Source organism: Aethalodelphis obliquidens, unplaced genomic scaffold (genome assembly GCF_003676395.1).
Source record: "Aethalodelphis obliquidens isolate GAN/ISIS:26980383/991018 unplaced genomic scaffold, ASM367639v1 scaffold38, whole genome shotgun sequence".
NCBI lineage: Eukaryota > Metazoa > Chordata > Mammalia > Artiodactyla > Delphinidae > Aethalodelphis > Aethalodelphis obliquidens.
In genome coordinates this window covers 18,530,579-18,553,197 of record NW_020837982.1, presented here as the reverse complement: position 1 = coordinate 18,553,197, position 22,619 = coordinate 18,530,579, and the positions used below count along the sequence as shown (strand labels likewise).

Here is a 22,619-nt window from a genome sequence, read left to right as displayed (position 1 = left end):
GGAAACAGGTCGGAGACCCCACTCCAGCTCTGGCCACAGACCAGTGGGCCTCCCAGAGTGGGGGAGAGTGGCCCTTCCCCGGGAGCAGTGATGCAGGCAGCTGACAAATGGGGGTGACTTTGCAGGAGTGCCAGGGATCGGTACCATGAGGACAGTGGGCATCTGACCATTGGCTGCAGCAGCCAGGCCACCTGAGGTGGGGGAGGGGCGGTAACTGCAGCCACCGCACCTGCTCAGTCCCCCGCCGCACCTCACTCAGGCCGGTCCTCCCATGGGGCGGGCCCCCTCCTTCCAGCCTGCCCTGACCACCTCCGCTCCCGGCCCCCAGAGCCTCGTCTGTGTCTGTCTGCCTCGGGAGGGCTGGAGCCATTGCATTTTCCTGTGTCTCCTCAGCGCCTAGGTTGGCCCCTGTGCACACGTAGGCTAAGTGGAGATGGGCTTGACGAGCGGGTGGGCTCGGGCACAGAGGGCTGTGACCCAGGGGGCTGTGGAGGGCAGAACATAAGCGCCATCTTCCCTTCCTGGTTGGCTGTTGCGCGTGTCCTGGCCTCCAGGCCTGCCGTCAGGGCTGTGGTGAGGGTCAGGTAACGCACCCTCACCCATCTGTTCCTCCATCCACCCATCCAGGCAGCATTTAATAGGCAGCTACTTGGGGCAGTTTCTAGGCTTCGAGCCTAGGACCCAACAGCTGAAGCCCCTGCCCTCATCAGGCTGCTTTCCAGCGAGGGATGCACAGGTGAACCGGCTCATTAGACCATTCATTACGTAATTACCACTGATGAGGGCCACCAGGGACCCAGCAACGTGGAAGGTGGGGCGGAGCTCTCAAGGAGGCTGCGGGCTCCTCTGTGGGCCTCGGGCCTTCCGCCGCCCAGCCTTTGCAGCCCCCATCGCTCTGGCCCCATGGGACCACCGCTGCCCAGCGCCGCCCTCCCGCAGGCCCCCAGTGCTTCCCCTTTGGTTCCATCCAGAGCTTAACTGGTTCGTGCTGACCTCAGGGCTTCTCCCAGAGGCCAGAGAGAGTTCGGGGTGGGGGGGCTCCTGCTGTCACTCCTTCACACCAGGCATCCCCCAGGTGCCCAACAAGGCCCTGCCTCACTGGGGCCAAGTGGCATCTGCATTTGACCCCAGGAGCTTGTGAGCAAGTACAGCCCGCAGACCAGTTCTCTTGATCTCTGGGGTGTTAAAGTTTTTACTTGGTTGATAACATTTTTTTTTAAATTTTATTGAAGTCTAGTTGATTTACAATGTTGTATTAATTTCTTTTGTACAGCAAAGTGATTCGATTATACCTATATATATTTTTCATATTCTTTTCCTTTATGGTTTATCAGGGATATGGACTCTAGTTCCCTGTGCTATACAGTAGGACCTTGTTGTTTATCCATCCTATGTATACTGGTTTGCATCTGCTAATCCCAAACTCCCCCTCCATCCCTCCCCCATCTGCACTTCCCCCTTGGCAACCACAAGTCTGTTCTCTACGTCTGTGAGTCTGTTTCTGTTTTGTGGACATGTTCATTTGTGTCATACTGTAGATTCCACATAGAAGTGATACCGTATGCTGTTCGTCTTTCTTTTTCTTGCTTAGTGTGATCATCTCTAGGTCCATCCATGTTGCTGCAGATGGCATTATTTCATTCTTTTTCATGGCTGAGTAGTATTCCTTTGTATACATGTACCGCATCTTCTTTATTTACGTTGTTTCCATGTCTTGGCTATTGTGAATAGCGCCGCTGTGAACAGAGGGGTGCGTACGTCTTTTCGAATTATAGTTTTGTCCGGATACACGCCCAGGAGTGGGATTGCTGGGTCATATGGTAGCTCTATTTTTAGTTTTTTGAGGAACCTCCATACTGTTCGCCATAGTGGCTGCACCAACTTACATTCCCACCAACAGTGCAGGAGGGTTCCCTTTTCTCCACATCCTCTCCAGCATTTGTTATTTGTAGACTTTTTAATGGTGGCCTTTCTGACTGGTGTGAGGTGGTACCTTGTTGTTTTGATTTGCGTTTCTCTAATAACTAGTGACGTTGAGTGTCCTTTCATGTGCCTGTTGGCCATCTAGCTGTATGTCTTCTTTGGAGAAATGTCTGTTTAGCTCTTCTGCCCAGATAACATTTTTTAAAGTGAGAGATTCCTCTTTCTATAAAACACGTGGAGGCTGTGGCACCCTGGGGCCCCCTTCCCACCGGCAGCGATCGGCTGGAGCACTTTACCTCCTTTCTCACCCTTCACGGGGGCGTTACCTGCCAGGCCCGAGGGAGATCTTCTTTGTCAAGTGACTGAGGAGGAGCTGTGGCCACAAGCCCCTCACCCCCACCCAAATGTGCTCTGCACCTCCACTCGACCTCGTTCTGGGTATTTGCATAATGTGACATTTTATTTATTTATTTTTCAACAAGTAGACTTTGGATTTTATTTATTTATTTATTGGCTGCACCGTGCAGAATGGAGGATCTTACTTAGTTCCCCGACCACGGATCGAACCTGTGCCCCCCTGCAGTGGAAGCGTGGCGTCTTAAGCACTAGACCACCAGGGAAGTCCCACGTGACATTTTTTTTTATTTATTTATTTTTGGCTGCATTGGGTCTTCGCCGCTGTGCGCGGGCTCTCTCTAGTTGCGGCGCACAGGCTTCTCATTGCAGTGGCTTCTCTTGTTGCAGAGCAGGGGCTCTAGGTGCGTGGGCTTCAGGACTTGTGGCTCACGGGCTCTAGAGCGCAGGCTCAGTAGTTGTGGCACACGGCCTTAGCTGCTCCGCGGCATGTGGGATCTTCCCGGACCAGGGCTCGAACCCGCGTCCCCTGCATTGGCAGGCGGATTCTTAACCACTGCGCCACCAGGGAAGTCCCCCATGTGACATTTTAAACAATATACATTCAACAAACAGTTATTGTTCAGGGACTTGGGGATATGGCTGTGAACAAAACAGGCAAAATCCCTGCTCTTGTGGAACTTACTTCCTGAAGAGGAGAGGCAGTAATAAAGCCAGCCAGCCAGCCATATGACTTGTTACCTTGGAGAAGTGGGGGGGACGGGGGGGCGGTGGAGTGTGGGTTTCCAACAGTGGTTAGGGTCGGCCACCTGAGGTGACGTGAGCAAAGGGGAGCCCAGGGGGCCAGAGGAGCCGCGTGGTACCTGAGAATGGCATTCCCAGCAGAGGAAAAGGCGGTGTAAAGGCCCTGAGGCCCCGGGAGGTGCCACACTGACCACCAGCTGGGCACCTTGGTACGTCCTCTTCCCCGGGAAGTCACGGTGGGTGGGGCACGTGGGGTGTCCAGGACAAGACTGGGGTGAGAGGTTAGGCTCTCTCCTTGCCTTCTCTGCCTCCCCTGAAAACCAGCAAACAGATCCTCTGTCACCTGCACTGTGCAGTCACCCGCGAGACCAGCGGGGCATGGGGCAGCTCCCCATGCCAGCCTCTGGACCAGCTCCTTCACCTTGAAACTGGGGGCCACTGGCCCCAGCCCTCTTAGCTGTGTGCCCAGCACCAGCCCCATTTTCTTTTCCTCATTTGACAGAGTTGGGGAGTGGTGGATAAAATGACGTAAAAGCAACCACTGTCCACGAGAGACTGATGGGCGTGGAGCCAATAGCAGGGTGGGCCCCCCACCCGCCAGCCTCCCCCGGAGGGCTCGTGAGTGCCAACAGCTCGGCTGCGCCGAATCCTTGCTGCCCCACACCTCACGGCAGGGAGGGGTCCGGCTAGCCATCTGCCCTCACCCCTTGGGCCGTGGGCCCCTCCGGCTCAGCTGACCCTCACATCCCAGAAACTGCACTATGGGGCAGGGGTGAGGCGGCCGGGCTGAGAGCTCCGCAGGCGGCGCCCGGATGGTGCCCAGGACAGCGGTGATGCCCAGGGTGGGGCAGCGCGTCCTCCTGGTGGGTTGACCCTGAGGGGAGGCTCTCTTTCTGGGGGCTTAGTAGGTCTTGGCTGTCTCTGCCGCTGGGTCCTTGGAAGAGGCAGCGTTGGTGGGCTTCGAGGGGAGGCTTTCCAGACCCCTGGAGAGACCAGAAGCCTCTGCCCCCCCATTCACACGTCCTCCAAAGAGCCCCGGACCTCCCCCTGCCCCGCGGTCCCTAGCCTCAGCTAAGGAGCCCGGCTGTCTTCCTGCTTCTCCCCCTCTCACCCCGTAACTTGTCGGAACATTCAGGACCTCCAGCCCTGCAGAGAGGGGTGTGCTGGATCCTTGTGGGGTTCTCCCGTGGGTGCCCGTGAACGAGGATGGTTGTTGCCCACAGAGAGTGGTCTTGAGACGCCGTACTTTGGGGTGGGGGCTGCCTTGTTCTCTGGGATTCCTTATGCCCGGAATGGGCCCCCTCTGCCCCAAGCTGACCTCTCCTGGTGCCTGGCCCAAGGACGCTCCCTACCTGTCCCAGAGGCCTGGGGGCCCTGGGCTCTCTTGTCTTGGGGAGTCCTTGGAAACACCCCTTCCCCCCATTTAGGCCAGGCTCTTGGGATTCAAAATAGACCCCACAGAATAGCAGTGGGCCTGACTAACGATCGATCGTTTTCATCAAGGTGTCCTGTTTGGTATTCGTCACCCACAGCACATGGGGAGGCACAAGGTGGTCCCACCATTCCGTTCCTCCTGGGACACCCCCATCCCCGGCCTCCTGACTCAGGTAACTTTCCCCTCCTTCCTCGTTCCCAGGCCTTGAGTGGGTTGGGTTTTAAAGTTTTTTCCCTGCAGCTGCAAATCAGAAAACCAGGTCGTAAAAGAACCTTGGGTGAGCGAGTGGGATGGCCCCAGGGCCCCCGCTGGGGAACAGAAGCTTCCTCCTCGCCCCTCCCTCCCAGGTCCCTGCGGGAGCTACAGCAGCTCCGGCCCACGCTGGGCCACTTCCCTGACCGGGGCCTGACCCTGGGGGCTAGAGAGGCTGTGGGCCCAGTGAGTTGTCTCTGAGGCTGCCCAGGGCACAGCAGGCAGCCAGGGGCCGCCACTGCCCACTAGTAGATTCCCTACAGTTGGGTGGGGCCCGACCCGGCTTCTGGGGCCACGCAGGTTGCAGAGGGGACCTGGGCACCCCCATTTCCTTATCGTGCCCCAAGGGGCCTTCCTCTAAACTGGGAATTCTTGGCGAGGGCCGTCCATGCCGCTGCGGCATCCGTCACAAGGAGCTGCCCTGTGGGGGGCTCACACTCAGGTCCTCGCCCCCCTGAGCCTCCCCTTTCTCTGTAAAAGGGCAGAACAGTCAAAGCAGAGAGTGTGCAGACAGGGGGTGGGCAGGCACCGCGGGCAAGGCTGCCCCTGCCCCCCACACGAGCGGGTCCCGCAGTGCCTGTGCGGGGACCGCAGAGCCGTGCTCTTCGCCTGAAAACACGGCTGAGCCCTGGTTGCCCTGCTGCCGAAGGCCTTCGGGGGCTGATGGCCTCATGCCTGGGGCCTGAGGGTGTCTGTGGGGCTCGTCACGCCCCCTTTCACGGCGTGGGGGGCAGGGAGACCCGTCGCTGAGCTAGAGGAGTCCCGGGGCACGGGCGGGCCCTGCGGCCCGGCCCAGCTTTGCGCTGTTTCTGCCTGGGCCAGGGGCCCGGGCAGGCCGGCTCACAGGAGTCGCCACAGAAGCACTGACGGATCTGGAGCTCAGGACTGACTTCCTCCTCCCTTCCTTCTTTCCTCTTTTTCCTTCTTCCTTCCCTCCCAGTTTGGCTAGAACCTGAGATGTGGCCTTGACCAAGTGTCTGGGGGCGGGGGGGGCAGGCGGGTCTGGACCAGGAGTCGTCCTGTGAAGGTATGTTACTGGGTGCCCTCCCCTGACCCCCACCCCTTCTCCCTCTAGCAGAACAGAGGCCAGACCCCCAGCCTGCACCCCTCCGCTGCCACCTCTCCTCCCGGGTTCAGAGGTCACCACCTCTGCCCAGCGAACCTCTTTCCGCCCCCTCCTGATGCCGCCCACCCCAGCTCTCAGCCTGCCTCTCTCCTGCCTGTCCTTTTCTAGTGCTCTTGAAAACTAATCATAATCATAATAATTAATAACAACAGAGCCTGTGGCAGGCCTGAGGCAGCTCTTAAAGAGGCCGAGCCCCATTTTCTCCCAGCAGAGCTGGCGGGGGCCGGGGACCTGGTGGCTCTGAGAGGTGGCCTTTGCTCCTGCGCTCCCCTCCCCTCCCTGGGCCTGGGGTCGGAGGTGGTGCTGGGAGGCAGTTTCGCCTGCCTTCTCCACCAGCCACTGGGCTTCGCGTGTTTTAATTGAACTGTCCTGTCTTGGAGATAGATGCTTTCGCCGCGTCCAGCTGCTCCTGTGCGTTGGAAAACCCGCTGTAATACGGCTCTGCGAAATTCAAAGACGCAGCAGCTGGACTGATTAAACAGGGAAGGGGACACTGGCCAGAGCACTCTTTTTAAATAACGTTTCTGGTAACGCATTTGTAGAGAATGCGAAAAAATATTAAAAAAAAAAAAAAGCTGTAGAAATGTTAACGATAGCCACAAGACGCTCAGCGGGAAATGAGAGCGATCTGGGTAATAAAAGCCGAAATGTAATTTGTGCGGATATGCGACGCGCAGCCTTCAGAGTGGGCCTCGGTTTGCGAATTCCGGGCTCATCAGCGAGGCCAGGGAGGGCAGAGCGCGGGGACTGCAGAGGACACTGAGCAGAGGCCTCCACCTGCCAGCTCAGGCCTGGGCCAGAGGGAGTGCCCGTGTGCACTGCCCAAGGGCAGAAGGAGCCTCCCCTGCCCCGCCGGCACCCCCCTCCCGGAGCCCCATGGGGGAGGTGCGGGCTGCCCACCTGGCGGGGAGCCGCCCCGGAACCGAGGCTGGGTCACGGCAGGCACCTCCTGTCGTGTTTGATTGCAGCTACCAGGATGGACTAAATTGGGTCAGAAGGGGGTCTCCTCCGTGTCGGGGCGCCTGTGATGAGCTAGGGAGAGTACATGGCATGGGGCTGTGACCCGTCCTGTGGGCAGGGGCCGAGCCCTCTCCAGGGTCACAGCTTCAGTCCCTGAGTCCGGGCAGCCGACTGCCAAGGGCAGGGAGGTTGGCCTGGGCTGTGCTGACAGGGTTTCTGGGGTTGCCCGGCCGCCCCAGGCTTGACCCCTCTCTGGTCAGCACCCCGCCCCACCCCCCGGCCACCGCATGAGGAGAGCATGGAGGTGGGATCTGGGTGAAGAAGGGGTGAGCTGCACCTCTTGGGGGAGGTGTGCCTGTCCCCCACCCCGTTCTCTGTGCTCCCCCCGCAGAGCCCTGGAGGCTCGTAGCCCATGGCGAGCCACCCCTTCCTCTTTGGGGTTGGGAACGGGCACTGCGAGGTTCCCTGTGCCCTCCTGGGGGCCTGGGCTGTGCAGGCGAGCATGGTGTGTGTAAACGCCGTGCCCAGGGACGCAGGCTACCGCCAGCCCTCGCCATGAGGACTCCTGAGCCTGGGGCATCCTTTCTCCTTCCTCCCTCCTCCGAGGGTCTTGGGTGGCGGCAGGACCACCATTAGCCTGGACGCTGCAGCTGGCCTGTTATGTGAATCCAGTTGTTCTGCCCTGAAGGCCCCCCACCCCCACTCCAGGGTCACTTCCTGACCCCCGATCCTGCTTTGGGGCAGGTCGGACCCTGTGCGCGCCGGCCCCTAAAATCATAAACAGATGGGCTCTCGGCCTGGCCCTGACCCCGTGCAGGCCCCGCCCACCCAGGAGGCCCAGGGCTGCCTCTCACGTGGAGGGACCGCAGCCCTGTCCCCCATCAGCATGTGCTGCCTCTCTCCGGGCCACGTAATCTGTTTACGTGCCTACGGTATGAAAAATAGGAGGCAGGTGCCGCCGTCCTGCGTTCCTGGGAGTCAAGGAGGGGACATTTTATGCCTACAGTGGCTCGGCAGCCCCTAATCAGCGTCTGCTGGAAGGAACAGACAGATTCCAGATGGCATGGCAGTGATGGAGGAGGTGTGTGTGTGTGTGTGCGTGTGTGCGCGTGCGCGCACGCCAGGCCTCGGTGAGTTGCTTCTGGGGCAGGGCAAGCTGTCCCCAGCCCCCCGCACGCTGGGTCACGCCTGAACACTGCTGCACTGGGGCTAGCTTACCAGATCCAGCAGCCCCAGGGGACAGGGGAGCGGGAATTGCCCTGCTAAATGATTCTGAAATGGCAGGGAAGGGCTGTGGGGGAGGGAGGGGGGAGCCGGCTGGGGGAGGGGGCAGCTCCCCAGTGACCTGGCGCTGGGCAGCCGGGGCGCACCTCCCTCCTCGGTGGCCTCCCTGTACCCATCCCTGTCGGAGCGGGAATTACAGAGCACACGTCCCTGACACAGAAGTTGTCAATATGTGCACAGCCGGTGGGGAGGCTGCGGGAGAGGGCAGGGCCGGGAGGGGGGCCGGCTCTCCGAGGGAGAGGAAATGGCTCGTCTGAATCGCTCTCCCTCTGCCCCTCCCCGCCCTCCCTCTCGCCCTTTCTCTTTTCACAGATAACCAGCCCGAGTCATGCAGTCTTTTCGAGAAAGGTGTGGTTTCCATGGCAAACAACAGACCTACCAGCAGACCTCACAGGAGACATCTCGCCTGGAGAATTACCGGCAGCCGAGTCAGGCTGGGCTGAGCTGCGACCGGCAGCGTCTGCTGACCAAGGACTATTACGGCCCGCAGCCCTTCCCCAGCTACGAGGGCGGCGCCGGCACGCCCGCCACGGCGGCGCGCGCCAGCAAAGGCCTGTCCTCGCCGCAGGCCCCGCAGGGGAGGCCGTCCTTCGCGGGCTACGCCGTCCAGGACGGCAGCCCCTACCCCGGCCGCTACTCGGGGGAGGAGGGCCTGCAGGCCTGGGGGGCGCCGCAGCCACCACCCCCGCAGCCGCAACCCCTGCCAGGGGCGGTGGGCAAATATGACGAGAACCTGATGAAGAAGACAGCAGCGCCCCCCGCCCGGCAGTACCCAGAGCAGGGCGCCCAGCTGCCCTTTCGGACTCACACCCTCCACGTCCAGCAGCAGCTGTCGCAGCCCCTGGCTTACCCCAAGCTCCAAAGGCAGAAACCCCAGAACGACCTCGCCTCGCCCCTGCCCTTCCCCCCGGGCAGCCACTTCCCCCAGCAGTCCCAGTCCTTCCCCGTCTCCTCCACCTACTCCTCCACCGGCCAGGGTGGCGGGCAGGGGGCCCACTCCTACAAGAGCTGCACGGCCCCGTCCACCCAGCCCCACGACAGGCCGCTGACCGCCAACGCCGGCCTGGCCCCAGGCCAGCGGGTCCCGAGCCTTCACGCCTACCAGCCTGGGCGCCTCAGCTACGAGCCACAGAAGCAGCAGCAGCAGCAAGCCCTCCAGAGCCGCCACCACGCCCAGGAGACCCTCCACTACCAGAGCCTCACCAAGTACCAACACTACGGGCAGCAAGGCCCCGGCTACTGCCAGCCGGACGCGGCCGTCAGGACCCCGGAGCAGTACTACCAGACCTTCAGCCCCGGCTCCAGCCACTCGCCCGCTCGCTCCGTGGGCCGCTCCCCTTCCTACAGCTCCACCCCGTCGCCGCTGATGCCCAACCTGGAGAACTTTCCCTACAACCAGCAGCCGCTTGGCCCTGGAGCCTTCCCCGCCGGTCTCGCGGACCACAGCCACTTCCTGCCCCTGCTCAACCCCTCCCCGACGGACGCCGCCGGCTCCGTGGATGCCCAGGCCGCCAACTGCAAGGCCCTGCAGAAGGACAAGCTTCCTGAGAGCCTGCTGTCAGACCTGAGCCTGCACAGCCTCACGGCACTGACCTCGCAGGTGGAGAACATCTCCAACACTGTGCAGCAGCTGCTGCTCTCCAAGGCGGCCATGCCCCAGAAGAAGGGCGTCAAGAGCCTGGCGGCCCGGACCCCGGAGCAGCACAAGAGCCAGCACTGCAGCCCCGAGGGCAGCGGCTACTCGGCCGAGCCGGCGGGCACGCCGCTGTCAGAGCCGCTGAGCAGCACCCCGCAGTCCACGCACGCCGAGCCGCCCGAGGCCGACTACCTGAGCGGCTCCGAGGACCCGCTGGAGCGCAGCTTCCTCTACTGCAGCCAGGCCCGCGGCAGCCCCGCCAGGGTCCACGGCAGCTCCAAGGCCAAGCCCGAGTCCGTGTCCACCTGCTCTGTGACTTCGCCCGACGACATGTCCACCAAGTCCGATGACTCCTTCCAGAGCCTGCACGGCAGCCTGCCGCTCGACAGCTTCTCCAAGCTCGTGGCTGGCGAGCGGGACTGCCCGCGCCTGCTACTCAGCGCCCTGGCACAGGAGGACCTGGCCTCCGAGATCCTGGGGCTGCAGGAGGCCATCAGCGAGAAGGCCGACAAGGTCTGGGCCGAGGCGCCCGGCCTGGCCAAGGACACCGGCAAGCCGCCCTTCTCACTGGAGAACCACAGCGCCTGCTTGGACCCCATGGCCAAGGGTGCGTGGCCGCGGCCGGGGGAGCAGGACGCCCTGCCCGAGGCCCTACAGCTGGAGAAGGGCGGCGGCACCAAGGACTTCGGCCCGGGGCTGTTCGAAGATCCCTCCGTGGGCTTCGCCACCCCTGACCCCAAGAAGACAACTGGTCCCCTCTCCTTTGGTGCCAAGCCCACGCTGGGGGCCGCCGCCTCGGACCCCGCCACGGCGGCTTTCGACTGCTTTCCAGACACGACCGCCGCCAGCTCGGCGGACAGCGCCAACCCCTTCGCCTGGCCCGAGGAGAACCTGGGGGACGCCTGTCCCCGGTGGGGGCTGCACCCCGGCGAGCTCGCCAAGGGCCTGGAGCAGGGCGGGAAAGCCACCGACAGCGTTGGCCAGGAGGACGCCCGCGAGGCTTCGGCCTGCCTGGGCTTCCAGGAGGAGCAGCCCTCGGCGGAGAAGGCCGTGGTGCCCCGGGACTCCCAGCAGGAGGAGGGGGGAGGGGTGAAGGAGGAGGCGGGCGGGCTGCTGCAGTGTCCCGAGGTGGGCAAGGCCGACCGGTGGCTGGAGGACAGCCGGCACTGCTGCTCCGCCGCTGACTTCGGAGACCTCCCGTTGCTGCCGCCCGCCGGCAGGAAGGGGGACTTGGAGGCGGAGGAGTACTCGTCTCTGTGCGAGCTCCTGGGCAGCCCCGAGCAGAGGCCGGGCCTGCAGGACCCGCTGTCGCCCAAGGCCCCGCTGCTGTGTGGCAAGGAGGAGGTGGAGGAGGTGCTGGACCCCAAGGCCGGCTGGGGCTCCCCGTGTGCCCTGTCTGGCGAGTCCGTCATCTTGCTGGGCCCCACCGTGGGCACCGAGTCCAAGGTGCAGAGCTGGTTCGAGTCCTCCCTCTCCCACATGAAGCCAGGGGAAGAGGGGCCCGAGGGGGCGCTGGCCCCAGGGGATTCCACCGCCCTGGCCCCGGAAGCCTCCCTGACCCAGAAGCCGAACAAGCCCGCTGTGCCCGAGGCGCCCATCGCCAAGAAGGAGCCTGTGCCTCGCGGCAAAAGCTTACGGAGCCGGCGGGTGCACCGGGGGCTGCCCGAGGCCGAGGATTCCCCGTGCAGGGCCCCGGCGCTGCCCAAAGACCTGCTGCTCCCTGAATCGTGCACGGGGCCCCCCCAGGGACAGATGGAAGGGGCGGGGGCCCCAGGCCGGGGGACCTCGGAAGGGCTCCCCAGGATGTGCACCCGCTCCTTCACGGCCCTGAGTGAGCCCCGCACGCCCGGACCCCCGGGCCTTCCCACCACCCCTGCCCCCCCAGACAAGCTGGGGGGCAAGCAGCGAGCTGCCTTCAAGTCGGGCAAGCGGGTGGGGAAGCCCTCCCCCAAGGCCGCATCCAGCCCCAGCAACCCGGCCGCCCTGCCCGTGGCCTCCGACAGCAGCCCCATGGGCTCCAAGACCAAGGAGACAGACTCGCCGGATGCACCGGGCAAAGACCAGCGCTCCATGATCCTCCGGTCCCGCACCAGGACCCAGGAGGCCTTCCACTGCAAGCGGCGGCGGGCCTCGGAGAGCCGGCTCCCCAACTGCCGCGCCGCCAAGAAGCTCCTCGCCAACAACCACCTGCCCGCCACGTTCAAGGTCGCCGGTAGCCCCCAGAAGGAGGGCAGGGCGGGCCAGCGGGCAAGGGTCCCCAAGCCTGGTGCAGGCGGCAAGCTCTCCGATCGGCCCCTCCACACCCTCAAGAGGAAGTCGGCCTTCATGGCACCTGTCCCCACCAAGAAGCGCAACCTGGTCTTACGCAGCGGCAGCACCAGCGGGGACACGAAGGAGGAGGGGGCCGAGGGCCCTCCCACCCTCTTCAAGAGGATGACGTCTCCCAAGAAGGCCAAGCCCACCAAGGGCAACAGTGAGCCCACGGCAAAGCCACCGCCCCCGGAGACCCCTGACGCCAGCCTGAAGCTGGCCTCACGGGCGTCCGTCCAGGGGGCCATGAAGACCAAGGTGCTGCCCCCCCGGAAAGGCCGGGGCCTGAAGCTGGAGGCCATCGTGCAGAAGATCACCTCGCCCAGCCTGAAAAAGTTCGCGTGCAGAGCACCAGGGGCCCCTCCCGGGAATCCTCTGAGCCCATCCCTCCCCGAGAAGGACCGCGGGCTCAAGAGCGCAGGGGGCAGCCCGCTGGGGGCAGAAGAAGGTCTCTTAAACGTGAGCACTGGGCAGAAGTTCCCAGCAGCCTTGGGGGCCAATCCGTTATGCAGAAATCCGACCAACAGATCCTTAAAAGGCAAACTCGTGAACAATAAGAAACTGTCCTCGACCGACGGTTTCAAAACTGAGGCCTTCACATCCCCAGAGGCCCTACTGCCCGGGGGCACTGCCCTGGCACCTAAGAAGAGAAGCCGGAAAGGCAGGGCTGGAGCCCTGGGACTCCCCAAAGGCTCCCTGGAGAAGAGGCCTCATCTCGGCCCAGCTCTGCTCCTGACGGCCAGCAGCACGCAGGGGGGCAGCGAGGACAGCCCTGGCGGAGGAGGCAAGAAGCCAAAGACGGAGGAGCTGGGGCTGGCCTCCCAGCCCCCTGAGGGCCGGCCCTGCCAGCCCCAGGTGAGGGCACAGAAGCAGCCTGGCCACGCCAACTACAGCAGCTATTCCAAGCGGAAGCGCCTGACGCGGGGCCGGGCCAAGAACGCCACCACCTCACCCTGTAAGGGGCGTGCCAAGCGGCGGCGGCAGCAGCAGGTGCTGCCCCTGGATCCCGCAGAGCCTGAAATCCGCCTCAAATACATTTCCTCCTGCAAGCGGCTGCGAGCAGACAGCCGCACCCCCGCCTTCTCGCCCTTCGTGCGGGTGGAGAAGCGGGACGCGTTCACCACCGTATGCACTGTTGTCAACTCCCCCGGAGACGAGCCCAAGCCCCACAGGAAGCCTTCCTCCTCTTCATCCTCTTGCTCCTCCTCCTTGGACGCGGCCGGGGCCTCCCTAGCCACGCTCCCTGGAGGCTCCGTCCTGCAGCCTCGGCCCTCCCTGCCCCTTTCCTCCACCATGCATCTGGGGCCCGTGGTCTCCAAGGCCCTGAGTACCTCTTGCCTTGTTTGCTGCCTCTGCCAAAACCCAGCCAACTTCAAGGACCTCGGGGACCTCTGTGGGCCCTACTACCCCGGACACTGCCTCCCCAAAAAGAAGCCAAAACTCAAGGAGAAGGTGCGGCCAGAGAGCACCTGCGAGGAGGCCTCGCTGCCTCTTGAGAGGACACTCAAAGGCCTCGAGTGCCCAGCTGCCGCTGCCGCCACCACCACCGCCACCACCACCACCGGGAAGCCCCCCAGGCCTGACGGCCCAGCCGATCCAGCCAAGCAGGGCTCCCTGCGCACCAGCGCCCGGGGCCTGTCCCGGCGGCTGCAGAGTTGCTACTGCTGTGACGGTCGGGGGGAAGGTGGTGAAGAGACAGCCCCAGCTGACAGGAGCCGCAAGCACGAGTGCAGCAAGGAGCTGCCGGCAGAGCCTGGCGGGGACGCACAGGAGCACTGGGTGCACGAGGCCTGCGCCGTGTGGACGGGCGGGGTCTACCTGGTGGCCGGGAAGCTCTTTGGGCTGCAGGAGGCCATGAAGGTGGCCATGGACATGGTAAGAGGCCAGCCCAGCCGGTGGGGACCTCAGGTTCTGCAGGCAGGCAGGCCATCTCTCTAATGCTACAATCTGGCCCAAACACACCACAATCACAAATGAATACGCGGGGAGCCTAGCCACAACGTGGAGGCATGCTCCAGGCTGAGGCAGGACACATCTGCCCAGCCCTGCCCCAGACCTCCACTGTGGCCCCTTACTGCCTGCTCAGCCCTGTACCCACCACGCACGCACTCGGCCCCTTCCGGCTGCAGCACGCCCCCACCCAAGCCCCCAAGCACCCTGCTCACCTCATCAGCTGAGATGCTCAGGCCCCAGAACTGCATGTCAGGGGGTTGCCTCCGTGGCCTCAGGGGCAGCGGGACCTGCGGGGGAAGAGCCTCTCCAGCACCAGGTGGCTGGACTGTGAGTCCTTAGGGGCAGGTGGTCCAGGAACCTTTCCTGCGAGGCCCTAAAACGTCCCCTGAGGAACACAGTCGCTGAGGGCTTGGTTTAGGTCCCAGCGCTGCCCCTTGCTGTGTGTCTCCAAGAATATAACCTAACCTCTCTGTGCCTCCGTTTCCTTATCTCTAAAGTGGGCATGATAGTCCCCTGTGGAGGGGCCCTGAGAATTATGTGAGTTCACACCCATAAAGCTATTACAGCCATGCCTGGCCTGTCCACGTGCTCCGTGACTATCTCCTGGGGCCAGTGACAGTGGCAGCCACCTGGATGACACTAGCATGTTGTCTCAGCAGTGTGACCATTACTCCGATCACCGAGGGGACCCCCGATCCCCTCACTCCCGGGGATGGGGTGGGACTCGGCACTCTGTCCTGCAGCCCGTGCTCCTGCCCCCTCCCCAGCCCTCGGGGCCCCACCGCCCTGTGCCCACCCCACCTGCCCACCTGTTCCCTCTGGGTATCCCCACCCCGGCACCAGCCACGCGGACAGCCCTATGCTGGGCAGGGGGGCGCTACTGGGCTGCCCACACCTCCCTGTTTCCGGCGCCTGACCCTCTCTGTGCGGGGTCCTCTAGCCCAACAGCAGCCCCAAGACCCGGAGCCCTCACCCTTCCTGCCTCCGGTCTCCTCCCCTCCCTCCTCACTGCCTCCTTCCTAGCGGCCCTGAAATAGGTTCAGGTGTCTCCTGCCATTAAAAGATAATACCAAACGCTCAGATCACCAGGCCAGCTAGCGGCCACCTGCGGCCTCCTGAAAGTCTCCCCGGCTTGCTCCGCCCCACTGGGCTGCACTGCTTCTGCACCTTGTCCAAGCACAGGGGCCAACCCCCCCTTTCCCAGGTCACCTGTTCCAGGCGCTTTGGTCTCACCTCACTGCACCAACCTCCTGTTGGCCTGGGGAGGAAGCCGGGGGGCCGAGTGGCCTTGCGGTTTCCTGGCGTCACGCGGCTGTTACGTCACAGAGCTGGAGCTTGGCCCGGTCGCCCCATCTCTGCCCGCTGTGCCATCCTCCAATAATGGTCCAGTGGCCTCCCACCCTGGGAGCATCCCTGGGAAGGTCAGAACACGGGTGGTCACCGGCCGCCCTGCCAGAGAGGGTGTCCCGGGCCAGGCGGAGCTCATTAAAGCAGCGCCTGCACCTGGAGAGCACCCTGCCTGCAAAGATGGGCGGGGTCTGGGGTTTCCCAGGTCATGGTTCAGCCCCCTGCCCACTGACAAGCCCAGACCTCCGTGGGCCGCCCGTCCCCCCAAGACCCTTTCTGCCTCGGAGCCTTGGAGTCGGGCAGACCCCGGTTCCAATCCCAGCTCTGCCCCAAGAGCCAGTTCTGTGACCCCAGCAAGTCACCGTCCTCTGTGAGCCTCGGGGCGCTGAAGCCCGTCAGCAGGGTGGGGCTGCGGGGACAGCCGGACCCCGGCCTTCACGCCCATCAGCACCCTGGCTCTGCGGGAACAGAACTTCTGCACAGGCCCGGGGGCACCCCTCTTCCTTCTGTGTCCCTTCCTGGGGGCCCCTACACACCTACCCGCCCTGAGCCGTGCTGTGCCCACCTCCAGGGACCTCAGTTTCCTAGTCTGCCCAGAGGCTGCTTCTCCCCACAAACTCCCAGGCCCCCCATCACCCGCCCAGGGGAACAGCTCAGAACGTGGGCGCTGGGGTCGGAAGGGCCCGAGGCCTCTCCGTACCTCCATTTCTCCACATCTGAGATGCCTGTCTCAAGGGTTTGGGGGCCTCAGTGCAGGCGGGGTGGCGTGAGCCCGTCACCAGAGGAGCCCACTGTCGCTGTTTAGCCATGAAGGGTCACTTGGGCCTGGTCTGGGGGCCCACTCCTGCTCCGTCACACCTTCGCCACAGAGCCCTAGGAGGCTCAGTCCTGAGCAGAAGGAGACTGCCGTCCCGAGGCAATGGATGTTCCAGACCGACCCCCAGCCCCCACCCCGGCTCCAGGACGCGCATGCCCAGGCACTTCTCAGGCTAGGCCCAGGGAGGGCGTGAGAAGACTCATTCCTGGCCTCCCACCCGCTGGGGGTGAGGTCCCCATCAGTCCCTGGCATGGGAAGGAGCCCACCCCTGCCCCCCACCCCGAGCAGTGAGGCACCATGACCGCCAGCCTGTGCTCCAGCGGGGTTGCTGGGCTCAAAGCCCGTCCAGCTGCTCTTGAGCTGTGTGCCCTTGGGCAAGTTACTCGGCTTTTCTGAGCTCTCATCCCTCACCTGTATAAAATAAAGTGATGCTGATGCCATCGGGGTGTTCTCAGGAGGCAGCCTCCACGTGTGCCTGGTGTGTCACGAACTGCAGTTACTGGTTTCAGTGGCTTAGCCTTCGCGCGGGGGCCTGCCCCCCTCCCCAACCTCACTCCCCTGCTGCACAGGGGGTCTGCAGGATCTGGGGACCAGCCTGTCCCTCCCCAGGCCTCAGGTTTTGCTTCCAAGGGTCTTCTTGGCATCGCCATCCTGTCCTGGCACGTCCCCCTGCAGGCAGCTGGGCCCAACCTGGGGCAGCCCCCAAGCTCAGACCACGGTTTTGGCTTTTGAGAGGCCGAGTGGGCCAGCTGCCGTGCCGGCCGGCGTAGGGTTTACGTGAACCCCGCGTGCAGGCAGTGGCTGTTTCCTCCTCGTGGGTCCTGGGCAGGGTGAGCAGCCTCTGAGTAGAGCACCGACTCAGGGTCCAGTGCTTGTTCTGACCCCGGAAAGGGTAGGAAATGATACTTATCACCTCCGCCTGGAGCGGGGGCCTCAGCTTCACTGTCTGTGAAGTGGCGTCCGTGAAGCTGCCCACCCGGAGGCTGTGGGGAGGAGCTGGCAGGCGAGGGCACAGCCGGGCGGTGACGGGCCCTGTGCGTTGTCGTCCGCTGGGCACATGGAGTTGCTCATTTCATCTTCACGACTGTCCTGTAAGGCAGGCGCCGTCCCCCCGTATGGAGGAGGCGGGAGGAGCGGAGTTGCTTGGCTATGGTCGCGCGGTGCACAGGGGCTGAGCCGGGGCTCGCCCGGGCCTGCGGGACGCCGAGGCTTATCCACAAGATGGTTGCTTTCCCGCCCTGAGAGCTCCCCCCGCCCAAGGTGCCGGGCCGGCGGCTGCCACAAAAGCAACCCTGTGGACGTCCATCCTGAGCCTCCCTCCAAGCTGCCTGTCCAGGGCCCCCTGGGAGGAAGGGGTGGGGGCCGGGCCCCTCGACTGCAGACTCACCTGTCTTCCCTCTCTCCTCGCCAGACTTGTTCCAGCTGCCAGGAAGCCGGGGCCACCATCGGGTGCTGCCACAAAGGATGCATCCACACCTACCATTACCCATGTGCCAGCGATGCGGGTAAGAGCCAGCCCAAGGGGACCGAAGGTCGGGGGACGCAGGCACAGCTCCTCGAGCTGACCCCACTTGACCCATCGGCTTCCCTCTTCTCCTGCCCCAGCAATTCTTTACCTTCTCATGTCTCTCGGCTGGGCCCTGAGCTGGGCAGTGCTGGTGACAAGGAGACACGTCAGTCCCCAGCCACCTGCTGGAGGAGGGCCCAGAAGCACAAAAAGTGGAAAGCTGTATGTGAGCTGCCGTTGCCGAGGGGTGCCTACAGCTCGGGAGGGTCTCGGGCCTCCAAGAGCAGGGCTACCGGGCTGGGCCTTGGAAAAAGGCTGAATAGGAGTTCACTGGGTTGGAGAAAAAGGAGAAAAGATAGTTCAGTAACAAAAATTGAGTGAGATGGAAAAAGAGGAAGTTCAAGACAGACTCCCCCTGGCTCCACGGCACAGCTGTGGAAGGTTTAAGCAGGATGGTGGGCCCTGGAGTCAGGACCAGGCTCCCCTGCACCTGCCCCATTCTCTCCGCTCCCCCACTCACTTGACCCGCGGGCATTTATCGAGCACCTACCATCACCAGGCAGGTGGCATACTGATGGCCTGGGCCAGAGAGCCCGGAGCCCCCAGTCCTGGTGGCACGCTTCAGGTGTGGACTGGGTGAGTCCAGCACTGTCTCTGCACTCGGTTCCCCATCTGTAAAGCTGAAGTTAGAGTCATTTCTTCTTTCTGCAGCTGTCTGGAGCAGGGAGTGAGATCACAAGCACGACCCGGAAAGGGCAGCCCCGGTCCGATTTGGGGGCCAGCCCCCGCAATCTGTCCCCCGCCCCCTGCTGCCCTGGAAGAGCGGGAGGTTATCATGACCCTGTCGCACGACGGCAGGGCAGAGGCATCTCCTGGCAGGACCCTCGCTGCTCCCACAGCCCAGGGACCCCTCTTCCCACCTGAATGCCACTTCCTGGCATCAGCCCGCACCGAGCCGCCCCCAGGAGCACACACGGGACTGAGCGGTGACGGTTCCTTGGTGAGGGCTGAGGCGCTAGCACCTCAGGGAGGGAACGCGCTGGAGCGGGACATGGGGCCCGCTCTGGCTCCACACCCTGCCCTGAGGGCCGCGGGAACCAGATTGTAATGTGGACTCCGCCACTTCACCAGACCCCGGGCCTGACCTCCAGGAACAGGTGCCGCGGGCTGCAGCTCTCCTCCCACAGTGATTAGGTTTGCGCCTGCGCTCTGCCAGCCCCGTGCCAGGCCTTGCACTGTCTCCAGCGGCACCTTCACAGACAGGCTGTCTTACCCGTGGCCACAGCACTGCAGGAACAGGACCAGGGGGTGACTCACTGTCTGGCCGGCTCCACGTCCTGCGTGCTGTCCTCTCCGGTGTTGCAGCTTCCCAGCCTCCTTGGGGGCTCACGTCTCAGTGGGACAGACAGGAAAACCGTGATCCTTGCCTAAAGTTACGGAGACCAGACAAGGAGAGACTGTGCTGAGAGATCCATCCTGAGTTGGGAGGGAATCCAGGAGGGCTTCTAGGAGGAGGTGACATTGGAGCCAGTCCTCAAGGGCTCAAGGGAGGTGGGCAGGAGCTGGCTTGTGGTGGGACATATATACCAGGCTTGGAGCGATACAAACTGTTTCCAGTGATGTCTTTGAGGGATTCCCCATCTAGTAGGGCTCTCTGTAGGGCCGCAGGGGGCAGATGAAATGCTGGCCCAAGCAGACCTGGGACGGAGCCCTGCATTCCGGAGAGAGGGGCTGCAGGTGCAGATGGAGCCTGCGCCTCAGAGGCTTTGCAAGCACAGGAAGCCGGGCCATGCTGGGAGGAGTGGGGAGAGGGAGGTGGCCAGCGTCCCCAGGTCAGTGAGCAGGCCCGAGGCAGGGCAGGCTGTGCCACTGGTGTATCAGCCACCGGACCTTCCAGGCCCAGCCTCCAGCACATCTCAGGAGGGTGTGTGTGGGCAGGCGGGCCCTGCCGCATGCCAGATTGAGCTCACCCAGGTGGCCGTAGTCAGCCGGCAGCTCAGCTGAGGCTGGTGGACCCAGATGAGCTGGGGCCCCAGCTGGGCCAGCTCCTCTCTGCTCTGCATGGCCTCCCCGCTCCACCAGGTCCAGCTGGGCAGCCCCCTGTCTCCTTCACAGAGGGGCTGTGCAAGGCCGGGTGGGGGGGGCAGTTAATCCCCACACGTGCAGCTCCCTTTGGGGTTGAACTTGAGGCATCTGCCTAAAGGTTGGAGAGTTTGGCAGAGCCCGGAGGGGGCGGTGTGAGGGAGGGGCGTGGAGGGGGTACAGTGGCCAGAGAAGGGGGCAGGACTAGTGAGCCTAGCAGCCAGAGGGGAGGGGGACCCGGCTCCAGGCAGCAGGGGGGGCACGGGGGGAACCCAGGGAGTGAGCTGGGCAGGCAGGAGCCCCCGGCAGTTACCCAGCCCCTGGTCAGCACCTTGCACCTGCCCGACCCGGGTCTGGAAGTACGGTCCTCCATGGGGCTCTCCAGGGGTCTGGGCCGGACCCTCAGACCGCGGGGCACCAGAGCTGCCCCGGCCCACTGACCCTGCACCCTTTGTTAGGCAGCCCACATTGGAGCTAGGAGAGCGAGCACCAGGCCCCAGGCCACTCTGTCAGCGGGGCCCTGGCTCCCCAAGTGCAGACACCCGGAGAGGGGCTGGGGATGGGTGACTGGCCCTGCCTCCCCACGTCCAGAGTGGCTGCTGGGGGCGGCTGAGCGTGGTGCCTCCGGAAGTGCCACCCCAGCCCCAGGTGGTCAACACACGCTCACTGCGCGCCCTGGGCGTCAAGGCCTACCTAGGGGCTGGGCCCGGACCACAGGAGGGAGTGACCAGTGCGGCCCAGCAAAGCACAGCGGGGGAGGGCGAGGGGGAGAGTGGGGAGGCCTCCCCATGACCAAAGGGGGTTCCAGAGGGAGGAGAAAGGAGAGTAAAGGACAGATAGGCCAGCGGGGCTGGAGGGCTGACGGAGTTCGGACTGGGTCGGATTTCAAGCAGAGGCTGACTTACTCTTTGAAAAAAAAACCTGCAGCTGAGGGTGTCCGGGGCGGTGGGCCCCCCTCCCGGCCGGACAAGACGCCGTTCTGACCGCACGAACTTCTCTTGCTCACAGGTTGCATATTCATCGAAGAGAACTTTTCTTTGAAATGCCCCAAACATAAGGTGGGTGACCGCGAGCCTCCCCTGGAGGGGCCCAGGCTGGAGAGGAGCCCCGGCGCGGGAACGCCGGCTCCGGGCGGACCAGGCGGGGGCAGATCAGCACGGGTGGGCCCCGGGCCACTTATAGAGCCCGCACGTGCGGGAGGCGGGGCCAGCCCGGGGCGGGGCGGGGCGGGGCGCGGGGACTGGCCTACGGGCAAAGCTGCAGGTGGGGCCTCGCTCTGGAGGAGCGGGCGGGGTCGGGGCCGAGGGGCGGGTCTGGAGGAGTTGCCTGCTCGGCAGGTGCCCCGCAGTCAGCAACTAGCCGCGCGTCTCTTCCCCGCAGAGGCTGCCATTGTAATCCACCCCCGGCCGGAGGAGCCGCCGGATCCCGCCCGCCCGCCAGCCCGCCCGCCCGCCGACGCCGCCGACGCCGAGGAGAGGAGCCGCCGGCGCAGCCCCCGCGCCTTCGCGCTGCTTCCGGCGCGGGTCCAGAGCCGATCCTTGATCCGGAACCCGGATCTTGGATCTGGCCTCCTCGGGCGGAAACTAGTGGTCCCCGGTCGGGAAGAAAACAGGTTCCGGATCCGTCTGCTCCCGGAACCGGACGGCACAGGGCCTTCTCGCCCCCATCCCCCGGCCAGGCTTGGAGAGGGGGAGCCCGCGGAGCGGCCAGACTCCTTGGAACACCCAGGCTCCGGCGTGGGTGGGAGGCCTTTAGCCTGGGGATACGCTTCTCCCCCTGGAAGTTTCCAGACGACGTGGCACACATTCTACGTGGGTCGGGTAGTGGCACGCAGCTGGGCACCCTGGGAGTGGGGTGGGGTCCGAAGAGGCCGAGGCTGGCTTCTCTCCAGGACGTGTCTCCTGGAACGAGGCTGGGGGCGGGGGGAGCCGAAGCCTGTCCGGCGCAGGAGGTGCCGGAGGCTGTGCGCCCTTCCTTCCCAGCCTTGGCCAAAACCTTCGTGCGGGTCGGGAGGGCCGGGGGCCTGGGGCCCGTGCTCAGGGGATGCGGGCTCCCCGGGCGTGGGCCGGACTGGCTCCCGCTGGCTTCTGCTCGTCTCCCTTCCAGTCCGCCCCGTCCCCGGAGCCCAGCCTGGGAGCGCAAAACTAAAAGTCGCGACCAGAGTGCACCCCCGGCAGACGCATGACCGACCCTCTGCACGACCACCGTCTCCGGGGGCCGCAGCGCCACTCGCACGGGAGCGGAGACAGCGCTAGATCCATGTACACACCTGTGTGCCCCTCTATATATATGTCACATAGAATGTATATATGTTGGGAACATGCTCGCTTCTCCCGTGTGTCGCCGCCGTGCGTCGTGTGCCCCTCAGCACGGGGCCCTTGCTGGGAAGGGGGCTCCGGCGCTGCCTCCTTCCCCAAGCAGCCACCACCGCCCGGGCCAGTGCCCGCCAGTTCGTCCGCCTGTCTGTCCGTGTCCTCAGCTCTGTCCACGCTTCGATAGGCCTGATGCAGCCCCAGCCCGGGGCCGCCCTAGAAACTTCCTGTACATATGACTGTAAAACGGTGAACGTGTGTATTATATCCGGCCTCGTTATATAGTGTATATATATGTATACATATACATATATATAATATATATGAAGACTGTAAATGTTAAGACGACTAGTGTTCTTATTAGTATATTGCTTCACACTGAAGATTGTGTGTATCGAGCTGTTTCTAAAAGATGTTTATTTTCCTTAAGAGTAAAAAAAAACAGTCATTGCATTCAGAAAAAAAAAAAGTCAATAAAGATACAACGATTGTTTTGGAATTCTGCAGCCCGTGGATTCTGACCAGATTCTGCTGGGAGAGGGGCCAGGCTCTGGGGGAGAGGTTGGAATGGAGGGGA

The 22,619-nt window shown here is 63.7% G+C and overlaps 1 protein-coding gene across 5 annotated transcripts in view; it reads left to right on the top strand.

Moving 5' to 3' along the window:
* RAI1 (retinoic acid induced 1) overlaps positions 1–22,541 on the top strand; it is a 102,912-nt gene extending 80,371 nt beyond the window's left edge. For 4 of the 5 annotated variants that reach the window (XM_027131277.1, XM_027131274.1, XM_027131275.1 and 1 more), the window contains 4 exons: positions 8,391–13,899; positions 17,553–17,646; positions 20,739–20,788; positions 21,111–22,541. In XM_027131277.1, coding sequence (XP_026987078.1) covers positions 8,407–13,899; positions 17,553–17,646; positions 20,739–20,788; positions 21,111–21,125 — 5,652 coding nt within the window. In that variant the 5' untranslated portion in view covers positions 8,391–8,406 and the 3' untranslated portion in view covers positions 21,126–22,541. Of the gene's footprint in view, positions 1–8,390; positions 13,900–17,552; positions 20,789–21,110 lie in introns of those variants that run through there. The other variant, XR_003438087.1, reaches the window with a different exon arrangement.
* Positions 22,542–22,619: the final 78 nt, after the last annotated feature.